This window comes from Serinus canaria, chromosome 4A, assembly GCF_022539315.1.
Source record: "Serinus canaria isolate serCan28SL12 chromosome 4A, serCan2020, whole genome shotgun sequence".
NCBI lineage: Eukaryota > Metazoa > Chordata > Aves > Passeriformes > Fringillidae > Serinus > Serinus canaria.
Genome location: NC_066318.1, coordinates 11,242,012 through 11,267,919, shown reverse-complemented (window position 1 = coordinate 11,267,919; position 25,908 = coordinate 11,242,012). Strand labels below are relative to the sequence as shown.

Here is a 25,908-nt window from a genome sequence, read left to right as displayed (position 1 = left end):
TACACTGTTTATCCACTGTCTAACTGAGCTGAAGCAATACAGCTACCATGGAATACAGGAACAGGGGCTGGTGTTAAAGCCAGGTAATGAAATCCAGGAGAGCTGGCTGAATTCTTGTCCTGTGCTTCCTTGGCAGCTTGCCAGCACCCTTTGTGAGCCACCCAGCAGCCAGGAACCACTGGAATAGCTTGGAAGGTGTAAGGGCAATTACAGGAAAGAAAGAATAGAGCAAGCAGGACACATCAATGCAGAGTAAAGAGGAGGAAAGAAACAGGAAGGACACCTAACCTGGTTCACCCTTCTGACCCGCTGGTCCAGGGATACCATCTCGACCAGGTTGTCCCTTTTCCCCTGAAGGACCAGGAGGGCCAGGACGACCAATATCACCTAAAACAGGGATGAACACATCAGCACAGTCTTGCCTAAACTGCAGTAAAGAAAACCAGCATCCCCTTCACCACTATCTGAATCTAAAGGTATGGTAACGCAATAAAAGGGTGTAATCGTAAAATTAAACCTTTCTCCCCTGACAATTCAGAAAAGCCTTTTAGGCCTGTGATTTTTCAAGCAGTCACTGTTTGCTAAAAATGTAATGCTTCCCTTTAGAATAAATTAGGATTTTGCTCCCATAAAAACAGGTTAGACCACAGTAACACATAGCATAAATAAAGCTGGGAAGTACAGAAACAGTTAACTTCTTGTTTCAATAGCTAATGAATTGACAGCAAATACAAGTCCTCAAAATAAAATTAAAATTTGTTTCTTTGCTGTTTAATTTCAGTGAATTAAGTGTGTGCAATGGTGTTTGAGCAACCATGGACATATAGATACATTTCCAGGATGCTAAAAAGATAAGAAAGGAAGTGCCTTCATGTGTTATGTTTTTCACAGAAGCAGCTGATCTCTGCTGCACTGTCCATGCTCACCTACTGGCCCAGGGGGTCCAGGCAGGCCAGGATTACCTGGAGGGCCCTCAATACCTTTTGGTCCTGGAATTCCTGGTGTTCCTGTAAAGTACAGGCATTTCAATCAAATAATGAACAAAACTGACTTTTCAGCAGATCTTTAAATGCTACAATCTGAGATGCCCTGAGTAACAAATGAGCTAGTTCTACCAAGATACTATATTTATGCTAATTTTGCAGATTTACAGTTGGTCAAGGAGATGAATTAGAAAGCAAGAATGCACGAAACAAAACATTCTGGTACAACTGCCCTTACTGCTACTCTCAAGCCTCCTCTTAACTGGTGAGTGCTCATGGCCAAGGACACAACTCAACAGTTACCATTTTACAGACAGATGTTTCTGCTTGACAACAGATTGAAAGCATTATGACCTGGGATTGAATAGTCCTTCCCCAATCCTCTTTTCCCTTCCTGAAAAAGTAAAAATGGTCTTAGAGTTTACACTGGATTCTCACCCCTACAGCATGAGCTGAGTGGGAGGCAGGAGAAACACCTGCTCTGTTGCATGTCTGCTCTGACCAGCACCTGAGCCTGACCAAGGCAGTGTCTCAATACACCTTGGGGCTGTTCAGCCTTTTAGGCATGACATGAAACAGAGGGTAAAAACTGTCAGGTTCATGGTCAGGTGTTGTTTTCTTCTGAGTTTCCTGCTGTCACGACCACAGCTGTAAATTCCCTAATTTTTTACATCAAACCATCTCAAGCATATTTGTAAAACAGCCTTTAGTACTGTAAATGCAGCCAAGGTAAAGACTTTGTTTCTTTAAATTTTGAATGAAAAACTGAAACACCTGTGAACAACCACTATTAATATTTTTAAAGGACAAAATGAAAAACCTAATTTAATTATATTTCAGAGATTTCTCTTTAGGACACTTTTTTTTTTTTGACAATAAATGATACGAAAAAACTGCTGAGTTTTCCAGGATGGCACTTTTTTTACTCATTCATGAAGAAAAAATATAATATAGATACTTTTTTTTTACCCTTATTTGTGTTAGAGGAGATAAGAGTGAATGCTATGGGAAGTATTAACTAACACAGCTGCTCCATCCCCTCAGAGCAGAGGAACAATTTCAGAAGGCACTCATGAGAGAGGCAGTCTCACACTTTTGCAGTGACAATTCCAACAGCACAAACCTTAGAAGCAGCAGATTGCCAGAAACTTTGAGAAGCTGGAGTCTCCTCCTGTTACCCACTGTGTTTAGCTGTTCATATCAATATTAACAAGAGGGGAAATGAAAAAAAAATCTGCTGAGGATTACCTGGGAATCCAGGAAGGCCTGGTTCTCCTTTTGCACCTGGACTGCCTGGAAATCCAGGCAAACCAGGATTTCCAGCTATACCTTTAGAGCCTGGACTACCTGGGTATCCAGGCAAGCCAAGATCTCCCTGGAAAACATTAAGCAGAAATAAGAACCCAGACTTTTTAAGTTAGGAAAGCCCTGATTGTATGCTCCCCATCCTACCATCACATCAAAGTCACAAGTATATTGTGTACACCTCTCCTCATATCCAGTAATCTCAATCATCTCAACACAAAATGAAGCAAAACCAGCAACAGTAAAGACTTCAACAGTCTTCTCCTATAATTTTGTGTACAGTATTGTAGTTTTTCCTCAGAACTGGCCTATGTTAAAGAAAAAATATATTTCTTTCTACCAGGAGGATAAGAGTTTTTTACTCCATGATAATGCAGACTGTAAGACATTCTGAAGATCTTTTAGTCACTTTTTTTGTGGGTGGCAGAACAGATAATGTAGGTAAATATTAATTAGAATAATTATACAGACTTTAAAATTTTAAGCAGCAGAAACCATGCTATATTATTAGTACTTTGTTCTTAAATGCATGTCTGAAATTTTTAGGAATTAACTACATAATTAGACAGGGGGACAATGATATTAATTGTATAAATCCCTAGCAACTACAAAAGTGTCACAGTGAAGATCAGGCTACTGAGTACATCCAACTTGAAAAGTCTGGTAAACAACCTTCTGCTTTAACCTGATTAAGTTATATATAAATATTTTCACCTTTAAAATTAGAAATTCTCACCTGAAAAGTCAACTCTGCTTGTTACTAATATATTTATATACATATTTACAATTATACTTAGTATATATAAAGTAATAGTTGAGGAAAAAAAAAAATCAACACAAAATTTAATTTCCTCATTTAATTTTAATTTAAGGATTTTGTAAAGGTACCTTTGGTCCAGGGGGACCAGGAATACCAATGCCTGAAAGACCAGGATCACCTTTCTCCCCTTTCAGTCCAGGAAATCCTGCAGGCCCAGGCTGCCCTGGACGTCCTGCTAGTCCTTGGCTGCCTTTAAGCCCAGGGGGACCTGTCCAAAAGATAAAATGAAATAAAAAAAAAAAAAAACTTCTGCAGTAATTTACAGAAATCATTTGAAGTACAGCAACTGAACTAGAAAGGCCTAACAATTTGGCTGGCCTTGAATACCTGATTTATTTTTTTTTAACTTTTAAAACCAAACTAAAACAATTACCTAAAGATCTCCACTATGTATGTAGGGCTTTATGCAATCATCACTTTTTTGCTATTACTACATGCTAGATACAAGTAAAGTCATCTTTGGAGTATATAAAAGGGAACACTGGCCCAAATGAAGTAAAATTCAAGCACAAACTAACCTGGAAGACCCATCTCTCCCATAGCTCCTTTTAATCCTGGAGGTCCTGTTGGTCCTGGCTGCCCAGGAAGCCCCATGTCTCCCTTGATGCCTAGGAAAGGTGTGATTGAGTTAATTAATGGCAATAATTACAGGTTTCTGATATCCATGCACTCTCACATGAACATACTTATCATCTGATTACAAGCAATGGATTTGGAGTTGCTTTAGGCCTCATACTGCACCTACTTGCTTTTCCACACTTTTTTGTAGTAAAACATTCAACACTTTCATTTTGTTGCAAGCCAAGATTTGATCAGGGCCACTGCTGATTTGTTTTGAAATAAGTCTAATGAAATAGGTCAAATCTCAGTCCAGGATTCAGTCACCATCTGAAAGGATTCAGCACTGACAGGCGTGACATGGTCTCTCATGAGTTCCTCTGCAGAACAACCACATCATCTTTCCTATGTGCAACAAGTATTCAGCAGCTTCTTTTACAGAATTCAATGCAACCTACAATGCCCAAACTAGTTTGAGTCCTGGATGTTAACAATATTCCTTAGGCCCAACAAAATACTTAGAGCAAGGCCTACATCCGACACAGCAAGAATGGACTCTCAAGATTTCAGATAAATTGTTACAGCTGTAGGGAGAAGTGGCACAAAACAATTCTTTTTCTTGGTCCTTGCAATTCTTTAAAGCAAGTATTTGACACCCAGACATCCTTTACAATACATCCATCTGGCCATTTCCAAAATACAATGCTTAGCAATATATGAAATAAACCTATGAAATGAAAGTCCTGCTGGCAGGTTCTGCAGTCGTGTTGCTTGCTCAAGCAGCAAGTACTTTTGCAGTCATCCTGAAAGACACCTTAATCTTTAATGGGATCAGTTGAAACCTGCTCTTGTGTCTGTTTGAAGGAAAGGGCTTCAAGCATGTGTTTGGATAATGACTCTAAATGTCCCAAAACTGTGCTGCAGTTTTAAGTACAAATCCCTAAGGTTGGTTTAGATATAAATGGATTAACATCCCAACTCCACGATAAAAACACATGCAAATCTTTATTCATCAAAGCTGTCCAGCTGAGGCCTTGTTTACTGACCTGGCAATCCTGGCACACCTGGTGGGCCACTAAGTCCTGGTGGGCCTGGGTCACCTGGGAGACCTTGATAACCTTTCTGGCCTGATAAACCAGGAATACCTCAAGGGAAAAAGACATTTTATTATTATTACTATCACTACTACTGTACATTTTCTTTCACCTTAAGAGATCAGATGTAGCTATGGATGAGTAAAAAACAAAATAGGGATTTTTCTTCAGTAAATATAATTCCTCCTAGCTTAGCAAAGAAAAGTATCACAGGACACAAAGTATTTGCTCTGGAAAATTTAAAATTACTACAGGAACAGAACAATATAATAAGTAGAGAAAAAAAGTAGCTTCATGACTAATGCCAATATACTTCATTCAAGGGCTGTTTTCTGGACAAGCAGACTCCATTCTAACCTCTGCATTCATCCAGATTATTTATATACAAGTTAAATTACATTGCTACACCAAAATCACTTTGGGACTAATATGTTATAAAAAACAATGCAGGTGTTTTAGTAGATTTTTATGAATTCTATGTAGCTGTTATCTCATAAGAACTTTGTGTTGCCCTGCTGACATAGTTAAATCTGCCTTCCACAGGAAAAGAAAAGTGTCAGGAGCCTATCTAGGCTTGTGAGAAATTAATACAATAGGTAAATTAGGACAATAATGGCTGGGACAACATTAGGGAAAAGCATTCCAGCTCTCTCTAGGGTAGAATATTTTTTACTCTTCTCAAGACTAAATTAAGAGTTCAAAGGAGACATCAGAACCCTTGGTGGGGGAGGAGGGAGAAGCCAGCAAGAATGAGAGAACAGACTTGAAAAAGACTTCCAGGCTGCCAACTTCCCAAGCAGAAACACACACAGAGATGACATTCAGCTCATAGGTGGTACAGAGAGACACCCAAAGGGAGAATACAGAGGTCGTGCATGAGAAGACGACCTCAGCAACTTCATCCTAAGTAGCAAAGATTGAAGGACCTTCAAGACAGCAGGACAGCAGCTACAAAAAGTCCCTCATGCTTAGGAATAACTCCTAGAAGAGTGAATTGTAATCCTGCTGAAAGCACCTTAGTGCTATTATAAAACTGCCATGTGCCAAGTAATAGTAACAGCTAATGAGCAAGGACACTGCAGACTAATCATAAAGAGGAACTTGGTCCCAAAATCCCTTTTAAAAAAGCCTAAATACAAGACCTTTAAAACCACATCTATATTCCAAATTAATTTTTTTCTGTAAGAATGAATGAATTGTAATGGATTCAGTCACAACTCACTACAATGTGCAGAGGACAAAGCACCTCCTCATACCCACATGCAAAGTTCCTTACCTGGAACACCCGGCTCGCCTTTTTCTCCTTTTGCTCCCAGCTGTTTGGGATCAAGTGTTCCTGGTGGACCTGGCAGACCTGCTTCACCTTTGATGCCTTTCTGTCCCACCGGTCCAGGAGGTCCTGGTGGACCAGGTAATCCACTATTACCTACAGAAGGTACAGCAAACAAAAGGAAATAAAAAAAAAATCCTTAAGGTAGGCTAATGTATTTGTCATGCTTTGTCTTACATAGGCATTCCATGATTTCTTCATGAGGCTGGAATTCACCCAGGTGGAATTCAGGCAGTTTATGGAAGGTGCTCCACAGCACCTTTAGCCCTGGAACAAAGCTGAGGGAATGGTGTGCATAGGGGTGTCTACCAGCTCTGGGCAGCAGAGGAGGCAGCTGTGCCTGAATGTGCTACCAGCACCAAGGGGTCACAACAGCCACGGCACCTTTGGATTCAGAGCCATCTTGTTCTGGAGAGGTGAACTGGGTTTTCTTCTACCAAACTCGTTCAAAATTCATCTCCAACAAGGGGGTTGGGAAAATGCAGAGAGAAGAAACTCTCTCTGATACCTATATAGCTAATTCTCGATGACTCCATAACCCTAAGCTACTGATTTTCTTCTTTTTGCTGTTTTAAGCAGACTTCAAAACACACTGCAGAAATATTGCCCTACTTCAATGCCATCAATCCAAAGGAAATGTTTCTAAAATAGCTAACAATTCATGACATCAACTAAATAGTGACTGAATGCTATGGCTTAAAAATACAAAGCAATTCTGAACATCAGCACTGTCACAAGACAATAACTTAGGCAGGTCCCAGAAATTAAAACCTAGATGTTAGTATTACAAAACCTCTTTCAACACAGGAGAGGGAAAACAGCATTCTGTGTCCCTTTCAGGGGTGAATAAAACAAACATTACCTTTCAAGCCAGGCAGACCATTTCTTCCAGGAGTTCCTGGAGGCCCTGGAGGACCAGGAGCTCCCATGACACCCATCTCACCTTTGGCACCTAAAAGCATTGAACCAGCCACACTGTCATTCTCAACAGAGACTCAAAACCTAACAGGTACCTTCAATTTGCTTCCCCGGATCTCTATGGTAGTTATTAACCAACACATACCGGTTTTAAGGGAATTGCAAGCACTCATTTATTGTATAAATTAACATCAGGTAAAATGACACTTGAAAATTGTGCCAATTTTTCCAGTTAGGTCCTGAGAATAAAATTTGCAACACTCTGCTAAGGTAGAAAGCATGTTTGTATCTCCAAGAGGTTCAGTTCTCTGGTTTGAAACACAAATACTAGTTGGAACAAACTTGACTCGAGTGAAAAGCAAGAAGACAATTAAGTATACACTATTCCTAGAATCTTTTGTATTGCTAAGAGATTATCAAAATTAATTTTTAGTATTTCTATTTCAAAGGCCAAAACAGACTAGCTTAACTGAATAGCCCAACACTTAGAATAAGGAAATTAATACTTCAAACTAAGTAGCATTTATCATGATTTTCTTTAATTTTTTTAATATTTTTAATTATAGCAGTGACTAGAAAAAAAATCACAAAATAAATTAGAAAAGTATCATAACAATAATGATCAAAGCCATATCTGAAAGTTACGAAAAAGTATAATGTATGAAATATTTAAATCAAGTTACAGGGAGAAGTGAAAAGGTAACAAGGATTTTAATGCAACAAATCTTGTTACAATGTTTGGTTTTTTTCAAGTATGAGGTGTAACGGTCACATATATCCAACTTTAAATAGGTAGGATAAACACCTAAGCACATTAAGCTGCCATGGCCAAGCATAAACACCTGTAACAGCAGTCTGGTCTTTCTCCACAGGTAAAATCCATGAACTTACCTGGAAACCCAGGTACTCCATCCCTGCCAGGGGGCCCAGGTGAACCCTGAGGCCCTGGTAATCCAGGGGGTCCTGGATATCCTGGAGCTCCTTGGTCACCTGGAGGACCAGGAATATCGAAGCCTGGAGGACCTGGATCCCCTTTCTCCCCTGGAATGCCTTGCAGCCCTAGACAATGTGGTTAAGACAAAAGCTTTTAGCAAAAAGTCAGGCAAGGCTGAGATCTGTGTGTCTGGATATAGTACTGTAGGAATAGTTTTAGTTGCAATCCATTCCTAACACTGCTGAAAATCCTGCAATTCTTCTAAAACCAATTATTTTTAATGGCTTCCAAGTGTTAGAAGGCCATATTGTCCAGACAAGAAACATGACTAAAAGTTTACTAAGATGCAGCAAATGTAATTCAAATCTCAAAAGGAAAAAACTCTCTTCAACAACATTTTAAGTCTAATTATTAAAAGAAAAAAAAATTTATTAGACTAGTTTGTATTTTAAAATTAGGTATTCAGATTCACATATTTCCATGAATTACTCAATTTTCCTACGTTCTAACATAACATCAGCTGAATATTTCTGAAGGTTAACAAAATTCTGCACTGCACTGTATTTTCCCTAAAAGAAAAATAATTATTGTCAAAATATGCTTAGATTGTTCAATGCTAATGTCCCTGGAGCTCCAGGCACTGAAGCAAACAGGTGGCTCATTTCCCTCCAGTGCACAGAGTCAGTGAAGGTGCTCACCCTGGAAATGTAGCTGACCAAAAAGGAGAATTCATAAATCTCAAGTTAAGAAAAGGCTTTGGTAAAGAAACCACAGTACCTGGGGGACCTGAGGTTCAAAAGCCAACGAGTTAGAGCTCATCAGGAAGTTGAGACAGGTAGCAGTAAGCAGTTGTAATAGTCATTAAGTTAGGAAACAAAATAAAGCACATATAGATTAGAACAAAGACAAAAAAAAAAATCTATCTAAAGTTACTGAAAATAGATCTAAATACAAAGAATTCAATGCTAATGCAGCTAAGAGAAACCAGACTGCAAGGAAACTTGGAGATCTTTTTCAAAGTGTATCCATCCTTATATGCAGAAGCCACAAACAGGTATTTTAAAATACTGAGAGTGCATTTTAAATTTTTTCCCCATCTCTCCTTGTCTGTATTCTCTACAAAAGTGGGGAACAAGCTTTTTCTGATATGCTTCTTACAAAATTCTAATTTCTAGACACTGGCTTGTACCCCTTCTAAACACCAGAATACCTCCTATCAACCAGCTTCTCATTTATTTGCCTCATATTCTGTTAAATCCCTCCAAATACGGATTTTCAAAAGATGTTCCTTCCTTACTACACAAAAAAACCTTTCAATATTTCCCCCCATTCTTTTAGTTCTATTATGTAAGCACACATTGTTACACCACAGATGGTATACTGCATGCTGAATGCCCTGGCATAGTCTGAGATAATTGACACCACCATGCCAAAACCTCATAAATAACTCCAAGGCAGCAGAATTCCAAGTCTGTGATGGTGACCCCACTCTCAGCTGAAGAAACAAGTTTAGGAGTGATGTCATCATGTGTTCTTTGCACTCTGAAAAGGTAGATGGAATTTTCTTGATGGCATAAACTGCAGAATTGCATTTATTTAATTCTAAGCATGTTCCCCTCTGGCAGCAGCTTATCACTGCTTTAAACTCTGGTGTCATGTGTCTGGAGTGGCTATTTTGCACAGAAAAAGCACAGTCCCAGATGATGGACGGGGGATACACATGCTCTGTGTTCAAGGGCTTTCTATCAGCAAATAGGAAAAAAAAAAAAGAGAACATAATATATAGGACAAACCCCATACCTAGAATGGTAAAGGTATTTTTTCAAATATAAATTAATTCCAATCTTATTTCTGGTCTCAAAAATGTAACCACATCATAATTAGAACTATATAGACAACACAGTAAATTCTAAAGTAATTTGTTACATATTTAAAAAAGGAAAAATGTTGACCTATTGCAAACTACTTGAATAAATGGTGATGCAGAGAAAGCAAATTCTGAACCGAGGCTTCCTTCCAAGAATTTTCTAAATTACCTGAAAAAGAGTCCCAGAAACTTGATACTAATGCTGCATAAAGGATCAGAATCAAAACAGCCTAATAAAACACACGAGGGATGGGAGAAGGGAATGTAAGGCCTACTGCACAGAACAGAGACAGAGCAGTGCCAAAGGAAATAAGGATTTCTCAAGCAGAACCTTGCAGCATGCACCAGATTTCAGAGTCCCATGCTGTTAACAGCTACACTGATTAGTCAGTACAGACACGAAGAGTGAAAATAGAGGCACTTCAAATCCATCTCTAGTAATCATTGTGCATTTGTCAACATTGGTATTTTGCAGAATAAATTGGTGGTCACATGAAATAAAACTTTGGCTAGCACCAGAGAGATGTTACAGGAAGACAAAAGAACATGCATTGGATGAAACATTCAAACCCACATTAATCCATCCCTGCCCCCGCCCCCCCAAAACTGTGTTTCAGTTTAGTCTCCAGTGCAGCTCAGGACCCTACAGTCAGCACAGGCAGCCAGGCACAGCTGCTGGGGCTGCTGCCCCGGGGAACCCCTGTGTGCCTTGTCCCAAGCCGTTCTGTCCCCTGCCCCCAGCACTGGGCACATCCCAGGCTTGCTAGTGCCCTGACCACATGCTCCTTGCCCCACTCAGGAAGAACAGATTTAAACCTGACCCACACTTTGCATGCAAGCAGAATTTAAACTCCATTGGTCTGTTTACTCAAGTGCTTGTCCACCTTCAAGTTCAGCCCTTTGCTGAACCTCAGCTCACAGTCTGGATATGACCAACCAATCCATGATCCACGGTCCTAGAGCTGGCCATGACTTTGTCAGCATGCATTGCAAACAATGACAAGCCCAGTGCTGACACACAAACACGTTCAAATAGTGTAGCTCAGACATGCAACACAGGCATTTTACAGGCATGGCAGAATTAAATATTGAATTCAATACTGGAACTGGATGTGTTTGGAAGGGCTTTGGTGCAAGGCATGCTGAAGACCACAGGAAGTGTTCTCACTGTGGTGACTGCCACATTTTTGCAACATCAAGAGTTGGTGCACAGCAAGCCCATTCACTGAATAAAAGGAAAAGGAATTTCCCTGAACAAACTTTATGAATAGAATGATGTACATGCATGCACATGTACCCTGCTGTGCAGAGATGAAACAAGTTCATATCTTCATCAATCACCAGTCATTTTAGACAAAAGGCAACCAAACTCCCTTCAGAGACAAACTTAATTATCATTGTCTATCTGTGAGTTGGACCTTCAGCCTTTTGTGTCCCTGCTTGTATATGCTAGAAATAACCTATGGGAACCATTTGTCTAAGTTTTACCTGGGGGGCCAACAGGACCTGGAGGTCCTGGAGATCCAGGAGGACCTTGACCACCAATGCCAGGGATGCCTGGTGGGCCTGGAAGTCCTGGTGGTCCACTTGGTCCAGGGTCACCTAGAAGTACACTCTTGTTTAGTCAAATACTGAACTCATTTCAGAGACATTTGCTTTCACAGAAGAGTCCGTGCACATTGAAATCTCATCCTTGCAAGCAAACAAACATTGATCTAACAGAGAAAAAAACACACACTCCAGAGGCTATTTCCCAAGGCCAGAGATTTGTCCTCACTCAATATGAACTGCATGAATTTTATGTTTCTAGGCTACACACACATATATTGCACCATCATCCACATCAAACTCAAAAGATGCTCTCTAGCAAACCAGGCATGCTGGGCAGGCCAGTACAGACCATGGTCAAGAGCAGAGGTAAATGAATTGCTAACTGTGCATGTGGAAGCACAGTGCATCTAAATGACAATTATTCTATTGATAAAGTTTTACTCCCATAAAAACATTATTTGTCTTTAGAATACAGAGCTTCAGGTACTGACCCACAGATTGGGATTTATTTTTAGCTGCCTTTCGAAAACACAATCTTCCATTTACACAGGTGTGTCTGCTTTGGAAAAATTGATTTTGAAGTAATGGCTGTAAAGGCAGCACTGCTTGTATTTAACTGCCATATGCCTCCCAACACAGCTAAGTTTTTAAAAGTTCAACAGGGGAACAAAACAGGGGAGAGTTCTCAGTACCTTTGGGCCCTGGGGTTCCATCAAAGCCTGCCCGGCCTGGGAGACCAGGGTTTCCTGGGAAGCCAGGATCACCTTTAGGTCCTTGAACTCCTTTTATGCCTGGGGGGCCTGGGGGCCCAGGTGGTCCTGGAACTCCAAATCCACGCTCTCCCTATAACAAATAAATTAAAAAAAAATTAAAATAGGATTTTCTAAGTTTAGCCTCTCCTAAAAATGTTAAAAGTAACAAATTAAAAATGGCCATCATCTTGGAGTTCAATTTCTGTTTTACCTCACTCAAAATGTCAAGTAAAATATTTTACTTCCCCACCATCAAAAGCTGAGAACAAGAGGTGAAATCCTCCTCATCATCTTCCCAGTGACACAGAAAAACCTCTAAGGGAAGTTTAATAGTAAACACAAACACAGACCTTCTCTCCTGGGAAACCAGGTGGTCCAGGAGGTCCATCCAGCCCAGGGCGACCTGGAGTTCCTGGAGCTCCAGGTGGGCCTGGAGTCCCTGGGAAACCTACATGACAGGAAGATTAGGGCAGCAGAAAGGACACCAAAGAGCATTATAACAACTCCTCCAGACAAGCCTAAAAGCCCATGAAAAGAGGTTCTGTGCTAGCCCAAGCACTGAAGGGGTACCCATTCAGCTGAGAGAACTTCTGAGCATTCAGTCTTTGCCACAAAGGGTCTCTGGGACTCTCAGAGGGGGCACTCCCTATGCTGTGAGCTTTTACAAAAATCACAAGCAGTTCACATCAGAAACATTAACATCTTGAGGCAGCATTTGGAGATCATTTATTGATTCAAGCCCATTTCCCCAAGTTTTACTGAAGTGCTATCGGTTTACTGAAAAATGTAAGCTACTGAGAAGGAGAAGGACAGAGAACAGAGCAATAAGAGCTCAGCAGTTTTTTCTCCTGGTATTTCTAAAACTGTTATAAAGATGTATAGCTTTAGGACAAACATTTTTTAAAGGATATTAGAGACAGAAATACACTCCCTAGTAAGAAGTCCCCTCTTCCAGCCATTACAATACAGTAACATGGCAGCAAACATACCCTTTGGGCCTGGTGGACCTGGAAGTCCAATGCCAGGAATACCTGGCTCTCCCTTTGCACCTGGGATGCCAGGTAAACCACGCTGACCTGGCTGACCAGGATCTCCTGTAAAAAAAAAAAAAAAGAATATCAACGTAGTTATCCAGAATCAGAAGAAAAAGCTCTTGGAGTCCCCTGGGTATCTAGCTGCTGCTTTACCTGGAAGACCTGGATCACCAATTCTTCCTGGAGGACCAGGGGGACCAGGAACTCCTGGTTCTGTAATAGTCTGGCCAGGGTCACCTTTTGGACCTAAAAACAAAAAGTAGAAAAGTGAATCACTCAGTAGGAGTTTATTTTCTGTTTTTCTTTAAGCAGAAATAATGCCAGTCCCATCCCAAGCTTACAAAGAACTCAGATATCAGCAATATTCAATAGGTTCTCTAGTCCCAAGCCCCACAGAGCACTTAGAGGCTCAGAAGCCCAGTTCAATGTTCAGACAGCTTTTCTGAACTGTTATTTTTTAATAGCTTCATCCTAGCTACCATCATGTGAATAGTACTTCCATAGCTGACACCAGCACAACTTGATTAGGATCTGTGTAGTTGACAAGAAAGTAACAAAAGCAAACTTGTTCAAAGCAACCCCTTTTTTCCCCCCCAACCAGTTTTAGCTGCAGTATAGCCAAGCACACAAAGGTAGTTACAGTGCATTTCCACTGCAGTCAATGGGGAAGACGAAACTTCCCTGGAGGTCAGAGCAGAAGGTCAGGCACGTGCCTGAAGTGACATGGCACAGATGCTGCCCTCCCTCTGGTTCTGTGAGGACCCTCAGTAAGGCAGCTCACAAATAACAGGTCATACAAAGCATCTAGGAAAAGTTTAAAAGCAGCATTATGTTCTGAGAACTACCTGGAGCAAAAGGGGCAAAGTTTGGCTTTGCAGCCCTTGCTCAACAGCACACAGAGACCGACTCACCCGGGACACCAGGAGGCCCTGGACGGCCAGATACACCTTGGATGCCCTTTTCACCAGGTGAGCCTTGTGGACCAAAACCAGGAGGTCCAGGAAGCCCTTTTTCTCCAGGAAGACCTGGTATCCCTGGGTCACCTGGAATACCCATTTCTCCTTTGAATGCAACACTGCCCTGGAAATAGAAAGAGCATGATGGGAAAGATAATGTATTTACTATCAAAAGAGTAAAATGTTTCATGGCTTCTGCTTTGAAACACTCTGGCAGTTTCCCTCCTTCCAGCTCTCATTAGCTGCCTACATCTTGCTAACATGGTAGAGAGCAGGCCTAAACCTGGCTAGTTAGTTCCTCCCAGTACATAGATGAAATGTAGACAATGGCAGAAGGGACCCTCTGACACTGCCCAAGAGGAGCCTCAGCTTATTTCTAGAGCGCTGGCAGATTCAGGAGGCACCTCAGTGCATCATCACTAGATTGGCATCTACTGAAGAGAATTCCTGCCTTATCACATACAGACAAAGTGCATTTGTGCCAGTTCTCTTATCTGCACTATGTCAAATGCATGCAGGACTTCTCAAAACATGCATCCAGTCAAAGACGGCCTCAAATGGCACTCACAGGTTCCCCCTTAGGGCCAGGCAAACCTGGCAGTCCATCTCGTCCAGGAGTGCCATCTATGCCAGGGAGACCTGGAGGTCCTGGGAAGCCGGGGTCTCCTTTGTCACCTTTCAGTCTTGGAGAAGTCAGGACATCTCCTGGGTCTCCTTTAGGACCAGGTCTACCAGGAGCACCTGGGGTGCCTGGGAAGCCCTGAGGAAGAAATAAAGGAAAGAAGAAGGTATTTTAATTTTTCTTTCACTCCCTCTTTGAGTATGGAACAATGTATGAATCATGTATTCAGGATAGTTATAGACAAAAAATACATATTAAACAAAATATTAAATCTATTCTTTACAGATCTACCTATCATGCAAGACAAATGAGACTCTATTTTCCCCACCAGAACATAACACCACCACTTACTGGTGGCCCTACAAGGCCAGTTAATCCAGGAAGCCCCTTTTCACCTTTTGGTCCAGGAAAACCAGGAGAACCTGAGTAGTGCAGAAAAACATAAAAGAAACACAAATCTGGACAGGCTGCAATATCAAACATTATGTTTCATTGATAATAGCTACGTTTTTTTAAAACCAGACAAAGTTTACTCTGGAGTTTTTTGTTTTTTTTTTTTTTTTTTTTTGAGAGCTTCATTTTATTTGAGCAGAAACATATTTGCAACTCTAAGCTGAAACAGTACTGTCAAAAACCACCATGCTTTTAAAAAGCTCCAGCTCCTCCATTATTCCAGGAATAGCAGTAGTAGAAGTTGATTCTTCTCTCTCAGTTAAATCTACAGCAGACCCTAAACCTTCAAAATGCAGAATGCTTGCAAGGCTGTCTTTGAACAGAGAAATATTTCTCAAACACTAGATTTTCAAATGAGTGTTCGTTTTACACACACCCATCTTGTCTGTTTCCAACTGCAAAACACAACATGCACCAACTCTGCACTGGAGCTGACAAATACACATTTGAACTTGTATATGATATACAGATATGTTGTGACCATTGTAACCAGACAACTCTGATAAAAAGTGACTTTATGGAACATATTAAGCAAACTAGTGAAGACTCCAGCCTTACCTGGACTACCTGGAGGTCCTGGTGGTCCCCTCTCCCCAGGAGGACCAGTTACTCCAGTTCCTATGCAGTTGAAGCACGTGTCTCCTCGGTCACCTGAAAAGATTTGCATTGAAAAAGTGTACTTGAGCACCTGATTTTAGAAAATATTAAAAGAATTCAGCAAAACAGCAACTGTTTTCTTGCTACTGATCTATAATACCAGGTTCAAATTGACTACTTTAAATAATTATTGCTTAAAATTAGAAGCATACCCCCTCCCTGCAAGTTAAACTAAAGATTTTTGGTGGCTAGAAGTCAGACAACCAATATCAGATATGACTGGAATTATTTATGACAGTGCAAAATAATTAAAACAAAAGCAGGGCTTTCAGAAATAGAAAATAAAACCATGGACTTTACTCAGCAAAGGTGTCCCCTTTTAAAGTAGGTACTTGACTCTTCTAACTACAGCTATAACCACATATATCAAAATCCCAAACTTAAACTCCAAGAGTGCAAAATAAATATTGGGAATGTTTCATTGATTTGAAAATAGACTAAAAATATTTGATGAGGAAAAAAAAGATTTGTTTCAAGAAGCTAAGGAATTTCCTTCACATACAGACTTAGGTGACATTCATCAGTGAAATATTTGAGCATTTCATTTAGGTTAATTAGTTAATCTTTACAATCTCCACGACAAAAAATATTTTTCTTTGAAGTGAGTAAAAAATTAAGTGAGATGTGTAAAATCATTTATGATGTCCATGTTTGGGCTAGGAAAAGATTCTCACTTACCCATATCAGCATCCTCATTGCAAGGTTGTCTTTTTGGAAACAAATATATATATTAAATATGACTTTCTTTTGCTTAGCAAACAAACAAACTCACTGCAGACTGACCACCTCAAATTAGGAGTTTTGTATTCATAACTTTAATGCTGCTTTCCATAAAAAATGCCAAATTTATTAATGAACTATAAAACATTTTCACACAGACTTGGCCAGTGCTGTTACAAAGCACACAGTTTCTATCTGCCTGAGAGATACTCATAAACCTCAGGTTCCATTTTACTTTATTCAAGATCATTATTGGTTATACCCTCAGTCACTCAGACTCCTGTGCTTTAACATTAGGTGAGAAGGAGTATCCTACCCTCAAAGCAAACAGCTTCCTTACACAGAGACATAAAATATCTGCACTTAACCCTTCTGGGAAGGGGCACTGTTAATTATTATTAAATGCAGGCTTTACATTATTTACCAAGCTTCAAAAAAAGGAGAAAAATAGAAAATATAGCCATGACACTGCACCTTTTTGGCCTCGCTCCCCTGTAAAACCTTGTTGTCCTGGAATTCCTGGAGGACCTGGTGGCCCTTGCTCACATAACCCTTCACCTAAGGAAAACCAGGAGAGGTTTTAATTCTATTTGTGTTAGACTGACAGCAGCACCAAATACATGTATTCAGTACAAAAATGTATTTGTATGGTGATTCTAATACACCCACCATAATCACAGACCAAACACTTTGGCAATTCAGACAGGACTACTAGTGAAAACCCACACAAGTAATTCAATCTCAAAAAGAAACAGTGATATTACACAACAATCTTCAATTCTTTACAACCTCAACCATCTCCCACTGCTTCCCACAGCCTACACACTTCCATCTCTACACTTCATTCTGATGCTCAGCCTCATGTCATAAAAACATGCCTATGAATCATCACCAGAGCAAGGGCACTTCAGATGCCAGTGCCATCTACACAATAAACTCTAGACTCTCCACTACAGCTTTCCAGTTCTTATATTCCACATGCCATTCCCTACTCTACATATACAAAAAAAGGAGCTAAATGCTTTCAGCCAGAGTGCCCACTCCAAAGCTAATTTCACGTGGTCTACACACTAGAATATTTAAGAAATGGAACTGGAATTCTGTGAAAAGTTATACATTTGACTCTCCTGCTACCACAGCTCTTAGTAGGGAACAAATTCTGTACCTGTTCTTAAGCCTAAGGTTCTCCTACAGATGTCTTGATTTGCAATGGGAGCAATTTGGAGAACCTATAGCAATCGAATCTCATGGACTTCAGCTGCTGATAAACAACATCTTTGGAGGTGGAATTAAAAAAACCCAAAGAAACAAACCACAGAAACCCAAACCTAAACAAATGTCAAAGCTGTTTAGTCTCTTCTACTTGCTGTTTATGTGATCATCACTTACCAGGAGCAACAGATGGTGCAGGTGGCCCTGGGGGACCTGGTGGTCCTGGCGGTCCTTGTGGTCCCTCAACTCCTGGTTGCCCAGGAATAGAAACCCCAGGTAAACCTGGATCTCCCTTCTGTCCTCTCTCACCAGGCAAGCCAGGTGGGCCAGGAGGTCCAACAGTAGTGATCCCTAAGACAGGAACGAATTAGTTCCTTGCTAGCTTAATGGTTTACATCACATTTTTGCAAGGATGACAATGATACACATTTCACATTTTTGGAGATGTTTGTTTGAAAAATTGACCTGAAACTCAACAACTAAGTTTATGATTGGAAAAAAAACCCAAAACAAACAAAAAACAGGACTAATGAAAGACGTATTGATGAGAAAAAAACCCCTTATCTAATGATAAGCTGTATCATTAGAGTCATTATGTTCCTCTCTGTGCATATACAATGCACATACAGGTGTCACTGCTCACTCCCACTGCAGACTCAGATCATCTCCTACCAGACATGTGGTACACAGAACTTTCTGTGTAATGCAATGGACAACGTATATTAATTATAGATGAGTGATATGAGATAGATTACCCCTAGGAGCATAAAGCTAGTATCTGATTAGCACCCCCAGTTCACCACAGCAAGGGCAATGAATGCTCTGAATTCCTCACATTATCCCCAGAAGTTCAAGAGTACCCCTCAAGCTCAAAGGTAGTTCTAAATATTCTGCCTTCTGTTAAAAGGATTGGGTAATTGGCTTCACAGCCTTTACACAATCATATGTTTGAGCATACAACTTTATTTAAAGCTTGCCCTCCTACCTGGAGATCCTGGCAAGCCAGGTGGGCCTGGCCTACCAGAGAATCCACGATCCCCTTTGGCTCCTGGAAGTCCTGGCAATCCTTTGCTACCTTTTGGTCCCACTGTTGCATCAATACCTGGTCTCGGAACAACCTGTAAGTATTACATGCTCATGTGAAGCTAATTGCCAAGAAAAGAGTCATTGGAATCGTAAAGAGATGTGAGGGAGGGAAATTTCAACATACTTTGAACCTTATGCCAATGACAGGATGCTTTCCCCACTCCACTGAATTACCAGGGAAAATTCCAGTAAAGAGCACTCCCCAATAGGAAGCTGTTTGCCTGCCAAGCCAACATAGTTACAACAGGCTTCAGTGAGGCTGACTCAGTCCTGCTGGTCTGAGGTTATAGTCTAGCCTGTGTTTGTGACCCAGCAAATCCCAGAGCACAGAACTGATCTTGAAAGAAGGAAACCATTGTTTCTGTTAGTGTATGTATGAAAAGTTTTCTGGTGCTCTTGGTGTTGTACCCAGAGATAGGACTTCTCAGTCAGCCAAGAACTACAATGAAACAACACTGTCAACCAAATGCAAAAAAATAAAGGATCAGCAACTTACAATTCCAGGAGGACCAGGGGGACCCATGTCACCTTTTTCACCCTACCAATGAAATTAAGAGCATTTCTGATACTGTGCAGAACTACATAAACAAGTTATTGCAAATATTCCTCAGCACTGTAATAGCAAAAGCAATGCAATTACTACTCAGGCAGAAATGAACTCAGTGATGGCAAATTTTCCATCTATTACAGCAACACTGAAAAAATCCTGGCATACCTTTTCACCATCTCTTCCTGGAGCACCATTTATTCCAGGCCCACCAGGTAAACCCTTCAAGAAAAGGGAAATATAATCACACTCAGATCTTCTCCACATCAAAAGGAAAGCTTATAAAGAGTCTGGTTAGATTAAAAACATATGAATTACTCACATCCCTACCAGGCTGACCAGGTTCTCCATCTTTGCCAGGCTTTCCCTTCAAAGACAAATATGCATTGAAATAAAATGCTGCAGTGGTAAAGAATTCTTATGGAAATTATGTTACTTGTTTCCAATTTTTCAATAAACCAAACTCTATCTAGAATGCAGTCCCTGGGACAACACAAAAACATCAACCATAAACCAATGGAGTTACCTAAACTGAGGTTTGAATTCTGAAAACCAAAGCACAAACCATGACAGTCTCAGAGTAATGCTGGGTGAATACAGCACAAAATGATCTCCAGTTTACTGCTGATTCATTGTGTTTACTACTCCTTTTATTTTAGCAATAGAGAAATTATTTATTTGGAAAACAGATCCTAAATCCCTAAATAGTAGAACACTATGTTTAATTAGCAAATTAGTATCATGTGACCACTGAAACTAAATAAAACTTTGTGTTTGACTTTTAGCTCTCCTTTAAATCAACATGATTTTCTCATTAGTATCAATGAAAATAGAACATGAAGTTCTGCTCAAAGAAGTGACTTCTAAAAGGCATGTCCTTGCTGAACAGATTTGTCATTGCTGCAATAAAAGCAGGGCAAGCTCCACTTAATTCCAGACCATTCACTGGGCAGACAAATGGCAATTTATTGTCAGAGTCACAGAACCTCTAACAGGTGTCTGGGGGTGATTGAGCTTCACCTAGTGAACCTTCCTCAGTGACAAGATCAGCTCTCAGTCATTGAGAAATTGATAATAAGACCTCAAAGATTTAGTGACTCAGAGTATAATGTGATTTGTGAAGTTTGTTTTCACCAGTGAGGAGTTCTAACTCTCAAAACTGAGGTTTTAAGATTTCCTGTGAATGTGCAGAACTATCTATTTGAATATGTAGACTGATATTTTTATGAGTACATCTGAAATGGCTTTGAGCCTCACAGAATCATATGGAGTCCTAAAATGCAACTTGAAAGTAACTTAAAGCAAAATTGCACTTCAAGTATGCAACATGCCCAGATTCAGAGTAATAAAACTAAACAAAAATATTGGTAAACAAGCTTTTGGCAAAAGGCATTTGACATATCCCCTCAGGACTTTTATCTTTTCAGATCTTTGCAAATTTATGTGGCTCCCATTTACTTTTGCAGAGAGAAGCAACAATTCAAAGCCCACTCAAAATATAATGAGACTTTTGGCTTGGTAAATCTGCTTTTTGTGTTCTTTAAAAGAGACAAATCAAAGCCCTTCTATAAATCTCAGCAACTATGAAGGATTTTATCTGCAGTACCAAACATTTTTTTCCACTGTATTTATTTCCTATGGAAATTGGAAAACCTACTACTACCATGTTTCTAAAGTGCTTATATATTGTCCAATTAACCAGTGCAGAACTTGTGCCTCGATTTTCAAAGGCACTTTGTTGATGAAACAATGCATTCAGAAGCTGTGGAAGTGAAGATACTGAATGTTTTGAGCTGGTTACAGCCTCTCTTTGCTGGTCCAGCCCATGTTATTTTTATCCTATTTCTTAGCACTTCTATGATCTTCTTCAGCTTTTTTGAGCTGTGATATCCAAGTACATTTAAATTCCAGGATTGATTTGAGTCTGATCAGGAACAAAGCAACTCTTGCTATCCCTAGAAAAAGCTATCCTGACTCCTGCCCTCTGCAGGCAGCACATAAATTGAGGCAATCTCTTGGGAAGTGACAAATGGACTATTTTTGGTCTTAACAGGGTTCTGAGACTTGGTTTTGTGACTCACCTCACAAGCAAACCCACTAAGAATGAGTTTAGATGGACCAGCTTATATATATATATACACACATACACACCAATCTCATGCTGCTTAGCAACCCAGTACAGAGCAAACGGAATGAAGACCCTTTTTAAAAGGAAACAGAAAACTGCTGCTTCAGACAAGCAGTCCAGCAACTTTGAAGGTTTTCACATGTTAACCAGATAACATAATTTAAATTATTTTCTCCTGCCCCCTAAACTAAGATCTACATGTAGATAATTCTATCAGAAAGCACAGAGAGCCATAGCTAGAAGCACTGTCATGACCTCTGTGCGTCATCTGCAAGTTGCCGGGTTACAAGGAAAAAGAAGTAGTCTCTTACCCATAAGCTGATGGCCCCACCTGAATTCAACATTTGCTTAATTGTCAAAGATAACACTGAATGGAAAGACAAATGTTTGGTTAAACAGACTACTTACTCTTTTGCCTGGTTCTCCTTGCTCACCTTTTTCACCTTTCACACCACCGGGAAGACCCTGGACACACAAACGTCATCTTAAACTGAGCCCACAAGCCAGAGTAGAATGAAGTTACAGTTCTGATACAGATGCAACAAAATAGAACTAAGAGTTCTACTCACAGGAGGGCCTGGAGGCCCAGGAAGTCCTGGTGGGCCTGGATCACCTGGAATACCCTGTCAAGCATGGGCAGAAAAAAAGAGGATTAAAGCTTCCATCACTCCCTAGCAGCTCAATTGACTTTTTTTCTTAAATAGAATATTTTTGCTGTCATTTAGATTCCAAGTTATAAAGGATCATATTTATTCTTTCTTTGTGTGGAATTTTGAGTGAATCTATAAATTTTATTAACTGCTCATCCTGTTTATTTAGATGATTCACTCCATTAAAAACACAGCTGCCTCTTGCATGCACTGCAGCAGCTGGCTTGGTGGCCTGCAGGCACTATCCAATAGTAAAGAGAAGAAAGGGAAAAAGGAAGAAAGAACAAACAAATGCCAAATGTTGCTGAGATTATAGGAGCAACAGTTGTTAGATTACTGGTAATTGCTGAAATTGGGAGATCATCAGGATCAAAGTGTGTTTGTGAGAAAAGTATCACAGTATCATTGTGTTGACAAGCTCTGATTTCTATTTTGTCTTATTACACCTTTGTACAAGTTATTAATCTTTTCACCATTAACCTAAAGTTACAGGTTACTGAATCCATAAAAAGTTTCTGTGCATTTTCCATTATTTTCTTGGAGTCATCCCAGCCTCAAGCCCATCTACACACTTGTTTTTAGTTAGAGATCATAGGTGAAGGCACATACCAGAACTCCATGTGCATTTCACAAAAAAGTAACTGTAATGTTGACATTTTTTACTGATTGTGCACTACCAAGCATAAATTTTGCTGAAATAAAAACCAATTTGCAAACTAGGAAATCATTATAAATGTTGGTCAAAGGTAATGCACTCAATGTTTATAATTCTTAGTGCTTTAAATGGAGTGTAGGTAGAATGTTTTTACTTTGTGCATTTACATAAATTAGTGCCAGTATAATTAGTCCTTCAGGGGTCCCTAATGACAGAAGCAAATTAGTCTGACCCCAATAAAGTCAGATTAATTTTTACTTCAACAGTGTGGTCAAAATGTTACCTTGCTTTTTCTTAGAATTATAAAGACACAATGCTACTCTTCACTTTCTGTCCTATCACTCAGCTACAGACAAAACCAGAGATCTTCCTAGGATGACTGTGCACTGCAAGTGTGCAGCAGCACATAGTTCTAGTTAATGCCTTAGTGGTGTTTAATGCCCTTCTGAAAGGAAAAGTAACAAATGGTTTTGATCAAGATGAAGAGCAGAATTGCCCTACACCTTGCTCAGATAAAATAGTGCTGTGTCCCCCTTTCTTCTCTGACACATCTCCCAAGATAAGAAGATGGAAAGGAAGAAAGTGATCCAAACACAGATGGAAGAAACTAATAGTTTAAAGTTCAGTTACTACAGTGACATTTGCAAAATGAGAACAAAAATGATCACTCAACACTTTTCCCTCAAAGTATCTACCTCAACTCTTTTATTACCCAGGGTGGTATTTGAGAACATCACAAAAACTTCAAGGAAAATGTGACATCCAGGCACCCATGATCCTGCTGGTTTTGCTCAGACTGTCTGTGGCACCCAGAATTAAACAGTACTGCAGAATGTTCTCCAGTGAAAAAGAAAGAGGAAAAAAGTGTAATAATTTAAAAAATGCTAACTCTCCCAATGACCTTCAGCATTTATGGGTAGGGAGGGATCCATGCAAATCAAACCAGTATTTTGAGCTTTCTTGTAACAATACGACTGATATTTACTTTTGAGATGCCAGAAACAGGGAAAGCACTTTATTCAGACCACAAGGAATAAAGATCTTGGGGCATCACTAACAAAAAAAGAAGAAATTGAATTAAATTTTTGGAAAGACTTCTTCACAATGGATGACACAGCTGGTTAATGAGTGGGAGTCTGACTCCTCAGACTGCTTTGAAAATTGCAATTCTGGGTGTTCCAAAGCATGGGAGTATTAACTGCTTTTAATGTTTCTGTGAACTGCTTTTAGAGAGTTTCTTTAGAATAGTTGTTTTACTAAGGGAAGTAAAAACTAATGTGACTGGCATGATTTCTATTAAAGAAAAAGTACTCAGGCCTGGAATATTCAGTACTCTAAGGAAAAAAAAATAGAACCTCTGCAGTAAGCAGGATGTGAGCATACATGAGACAAACCAACAGAGGCTGCAGCTTGATCACATGCTCGCCACAGATGGGTGTAGTGTCCCACTCACCTGATCTCCTTTCTGAAACTCAATGTCATTTGGTCTTTTCTGTTCTCCAATTTGTCCTGGTGGTCCTGGAGGTCCCTGAAGACCTTGTTCACCCTAATTTGTAGGAAGATGCAGCTTGTTACAGGCAATACAAGCAAAAATGGCAAGCATAAGTATTTTGAAAGTAATAAGTAAAAATATAATTATGATCACCTACTCACTTTTTCACCTTTGGGTCCTTGGAAATTCAAACCCATATTACCCTGCAAAAAGTATAACTCATCAGGCCTTAGAAGTCACAAACAGAAAGAGAAAGAAAACAGTCCATCAATATGAGAAAGACAGTACCTTGGGTCCTGGTAGCCCTGGTGGACCAGGAGGTCCCTATTGAAAAAGGAAACAAAAAAAAAAACAAGTCACTTAAAAGCACTTTACAAACCCCAACAACATTGCAGCTTTGATTCCTTTGAATTGCTGCCATGCTGACAAGGCACCTTGCCTGGCTTTGAAAACTCGTTCTATTCAACATCACAAATATGTAAGAATCTTTCCTTAGGTGAGACCATTAAATGAAATTGAACAGTCAGGTATTAAACATCATAGTCTAAATAAGCTAAATCTTGTCTCATGTTTCACATTAAGAAGCCTGCACAATGATTCAACAAAACTTAAAGCAAAGAGATGTCTGGGAACAGGTGGTTTCAGAAGTATGCTATTTAAAGGTGCACAGTAACAGCTCCAGGCTGAACTGAATGCATGCTTGCTGCTGTCCTCATGCCAAGTCCTGACTACCATGATCCCTGCACTTTAGTGACTGCCTCTGAGAACCCAAAATGAAGTAGTAACTGTCCCATTTAAGGCTTTAAGAGCAACAGGTTAAAGAAACTTACCGTCAAACCTGGAGGCCCTGGAGGGCCAACTGGACCCGGTATTCCCACGGAGCCAGGGGGGCCCTGTTGAGGAAGGGGAGGAGGCCATGAGAGGCACCTTTTTATGAAAAAAACCCAGTGAGAGCTTTAAACTCAAATAACCCAAACAGTGGCATCAGACATGTCAATCAGTGTTGCTGATGATTAACCTACCAATCTGTCCTCAGAGAAAGGCCTAAAGAAGTGTACATCATTTTAGGAGAGTCCTGCTCTTAACATCAATGCATCTCTTTGGCTCAGATAAGGGAATGCTTTTTGGTTTGTTTTGAACTAATTTTGCACTTTCTTTCTCGTCATGTACTGAGAAAGAACAAGAAAACACTTTGTGTTTGTGATTCCTCCCAGCCAGAAAGAGACAATAGGGAAGCACAGATCAGAGGAGCAGAAATGCTAACAGGCTCAGTCTGGTCACAGAATGGCGTGGGGCTTGCCTCTCTGTACCAGGAAATGGGAGCCTGGCTCCTGCCCAGCTCAGACTGATAGACTCATTTTCGGCTCCCCTTGTTCTTCCACTAAAGCAATGAATGGCTCAGTGGGGAAGCACAGGGCCTGGAGTCACTAGCTGTTTTCACAGAGCACTGCTGGGAGAGCAGAAACACTGTTCAGGAGGTGCCACATGAGGAGAACAGCTGAGGTATTACCCTCTCCTTCCCACCATGCAAAACAGCAGCTACAGCCAGAAAGCCAGATGGGACCAACTCAGGGTAAAGAAGGG

General features: G+C 40.2%; 1 protein-coding gene across 5 annotated transcripts in view; it reads right to left on the bottom strand.

The window, feature by feature from the left end:
* The window catches only part of COL4A5 (collagen type IV alpha 5 chain), a 74,047-nt gene that overhangs the window by 16,346 nt on the left and 31,793 nt on the right, over positions 1-25,908 (bottom strand). The window contains exons 10-39 of one of the 5 annotated variants that reach the window (XM_050974442.1): positions 25,155-25,217; positions 24,613-24,648; positions 24,486-24,527; positions 24,349-24,378; positions 22,097-22,129; positions 21,936-21,992; positions 19,722-19,766; positions 19,568-19,621; positions 19,349-19,390; positions 18,752-18,884; positions 17,944-18,117; positions 17,029-17,112; positions 15,736-15,828; positions 15,076-15,146; positions 14,671-14,862; positions 14,058-14,226; positions 13,300-13,392; positions 13,102-13,206; positions 12,463-12,560; positions 12,053-12,203; positions 11,298-11,411; positions 7,900-8,067; positions 6,953-7,042; positions 6,037-6,186; positions 4,713-4,811; positions 3,627-3,716; positions 3,177-3,316; positions 2,232-2,358; positions 927-1,007; positions 289-387 (exon numbers count right to left, since the gene is read on the bottom strand). In XM_050974442.1, coding sequence (XP_050830399.1) covers positions 289-387; positions 927-1,007; positions 2,232-2,358; positions 3,177-3,316; positions 3,627-3,716; positions 4,713-4,811; positions 6,037-6,186; positions 6,953-7,042; positions 7,900-8,067; positions 11,298-11,411; positions 12,053-12,203; positions 12,463-12,560; positions 13,102-13,206; positions 13,300-13,392; positions 14,058-14,226; positions 14,671-14,862; positions 15,076-15,146; positions 15,736-15,828; positions 17,029-17,112; positions 17,944-18,117; positions 18,752-18,884; positions 19,349-19,390; positions 19,568-19,621; positions 19,722-19,766; positions 21,936-21,992; positions 22,097-22,129; positions 24,349-24,378; positions 24,486-24,527; positions 24,613-24,648; positions 25,155-25,217 — 2,923 coding nt within the window. Of the gene's footprint in view, positions 1-288; positions 388-926; positions 1,008-2,231; positions 2,359-3,176; positions 3,317-3,626; positions 3,717-4,712; positions 4,812-6,036; positions 6,187-6,952; positions 7,043-7,899; positions 8,068-11,297; positions 11,412-12,052; positions 12,204-12,462; positions 12,561-13,101; positions 13,207-13,299; positions 13,393-14,057; positions 14,227-14,670; positions 14,863-15,075; positions 15,147-15,735; positions 15,829-17,028; positions 17,113-17,943; positions 18,118-18,751; positions 18,885-19,348; positions 19,391-19,567; positions 19,622-19,721; positions 19,767-21,935; positions 21,993-22,096; positions 22,151-24,285; positions 24,379-24,485; positions 24,528-24,612; positions 24,649-25,154; positions 25,218-25,908 lie in introns of all 5 variants that reach the window. The other 4 variants (XM_050974443.1, XM_050974440.1, XM_050974444.1 and 1 more) reach the window with 4 other exon arrangements.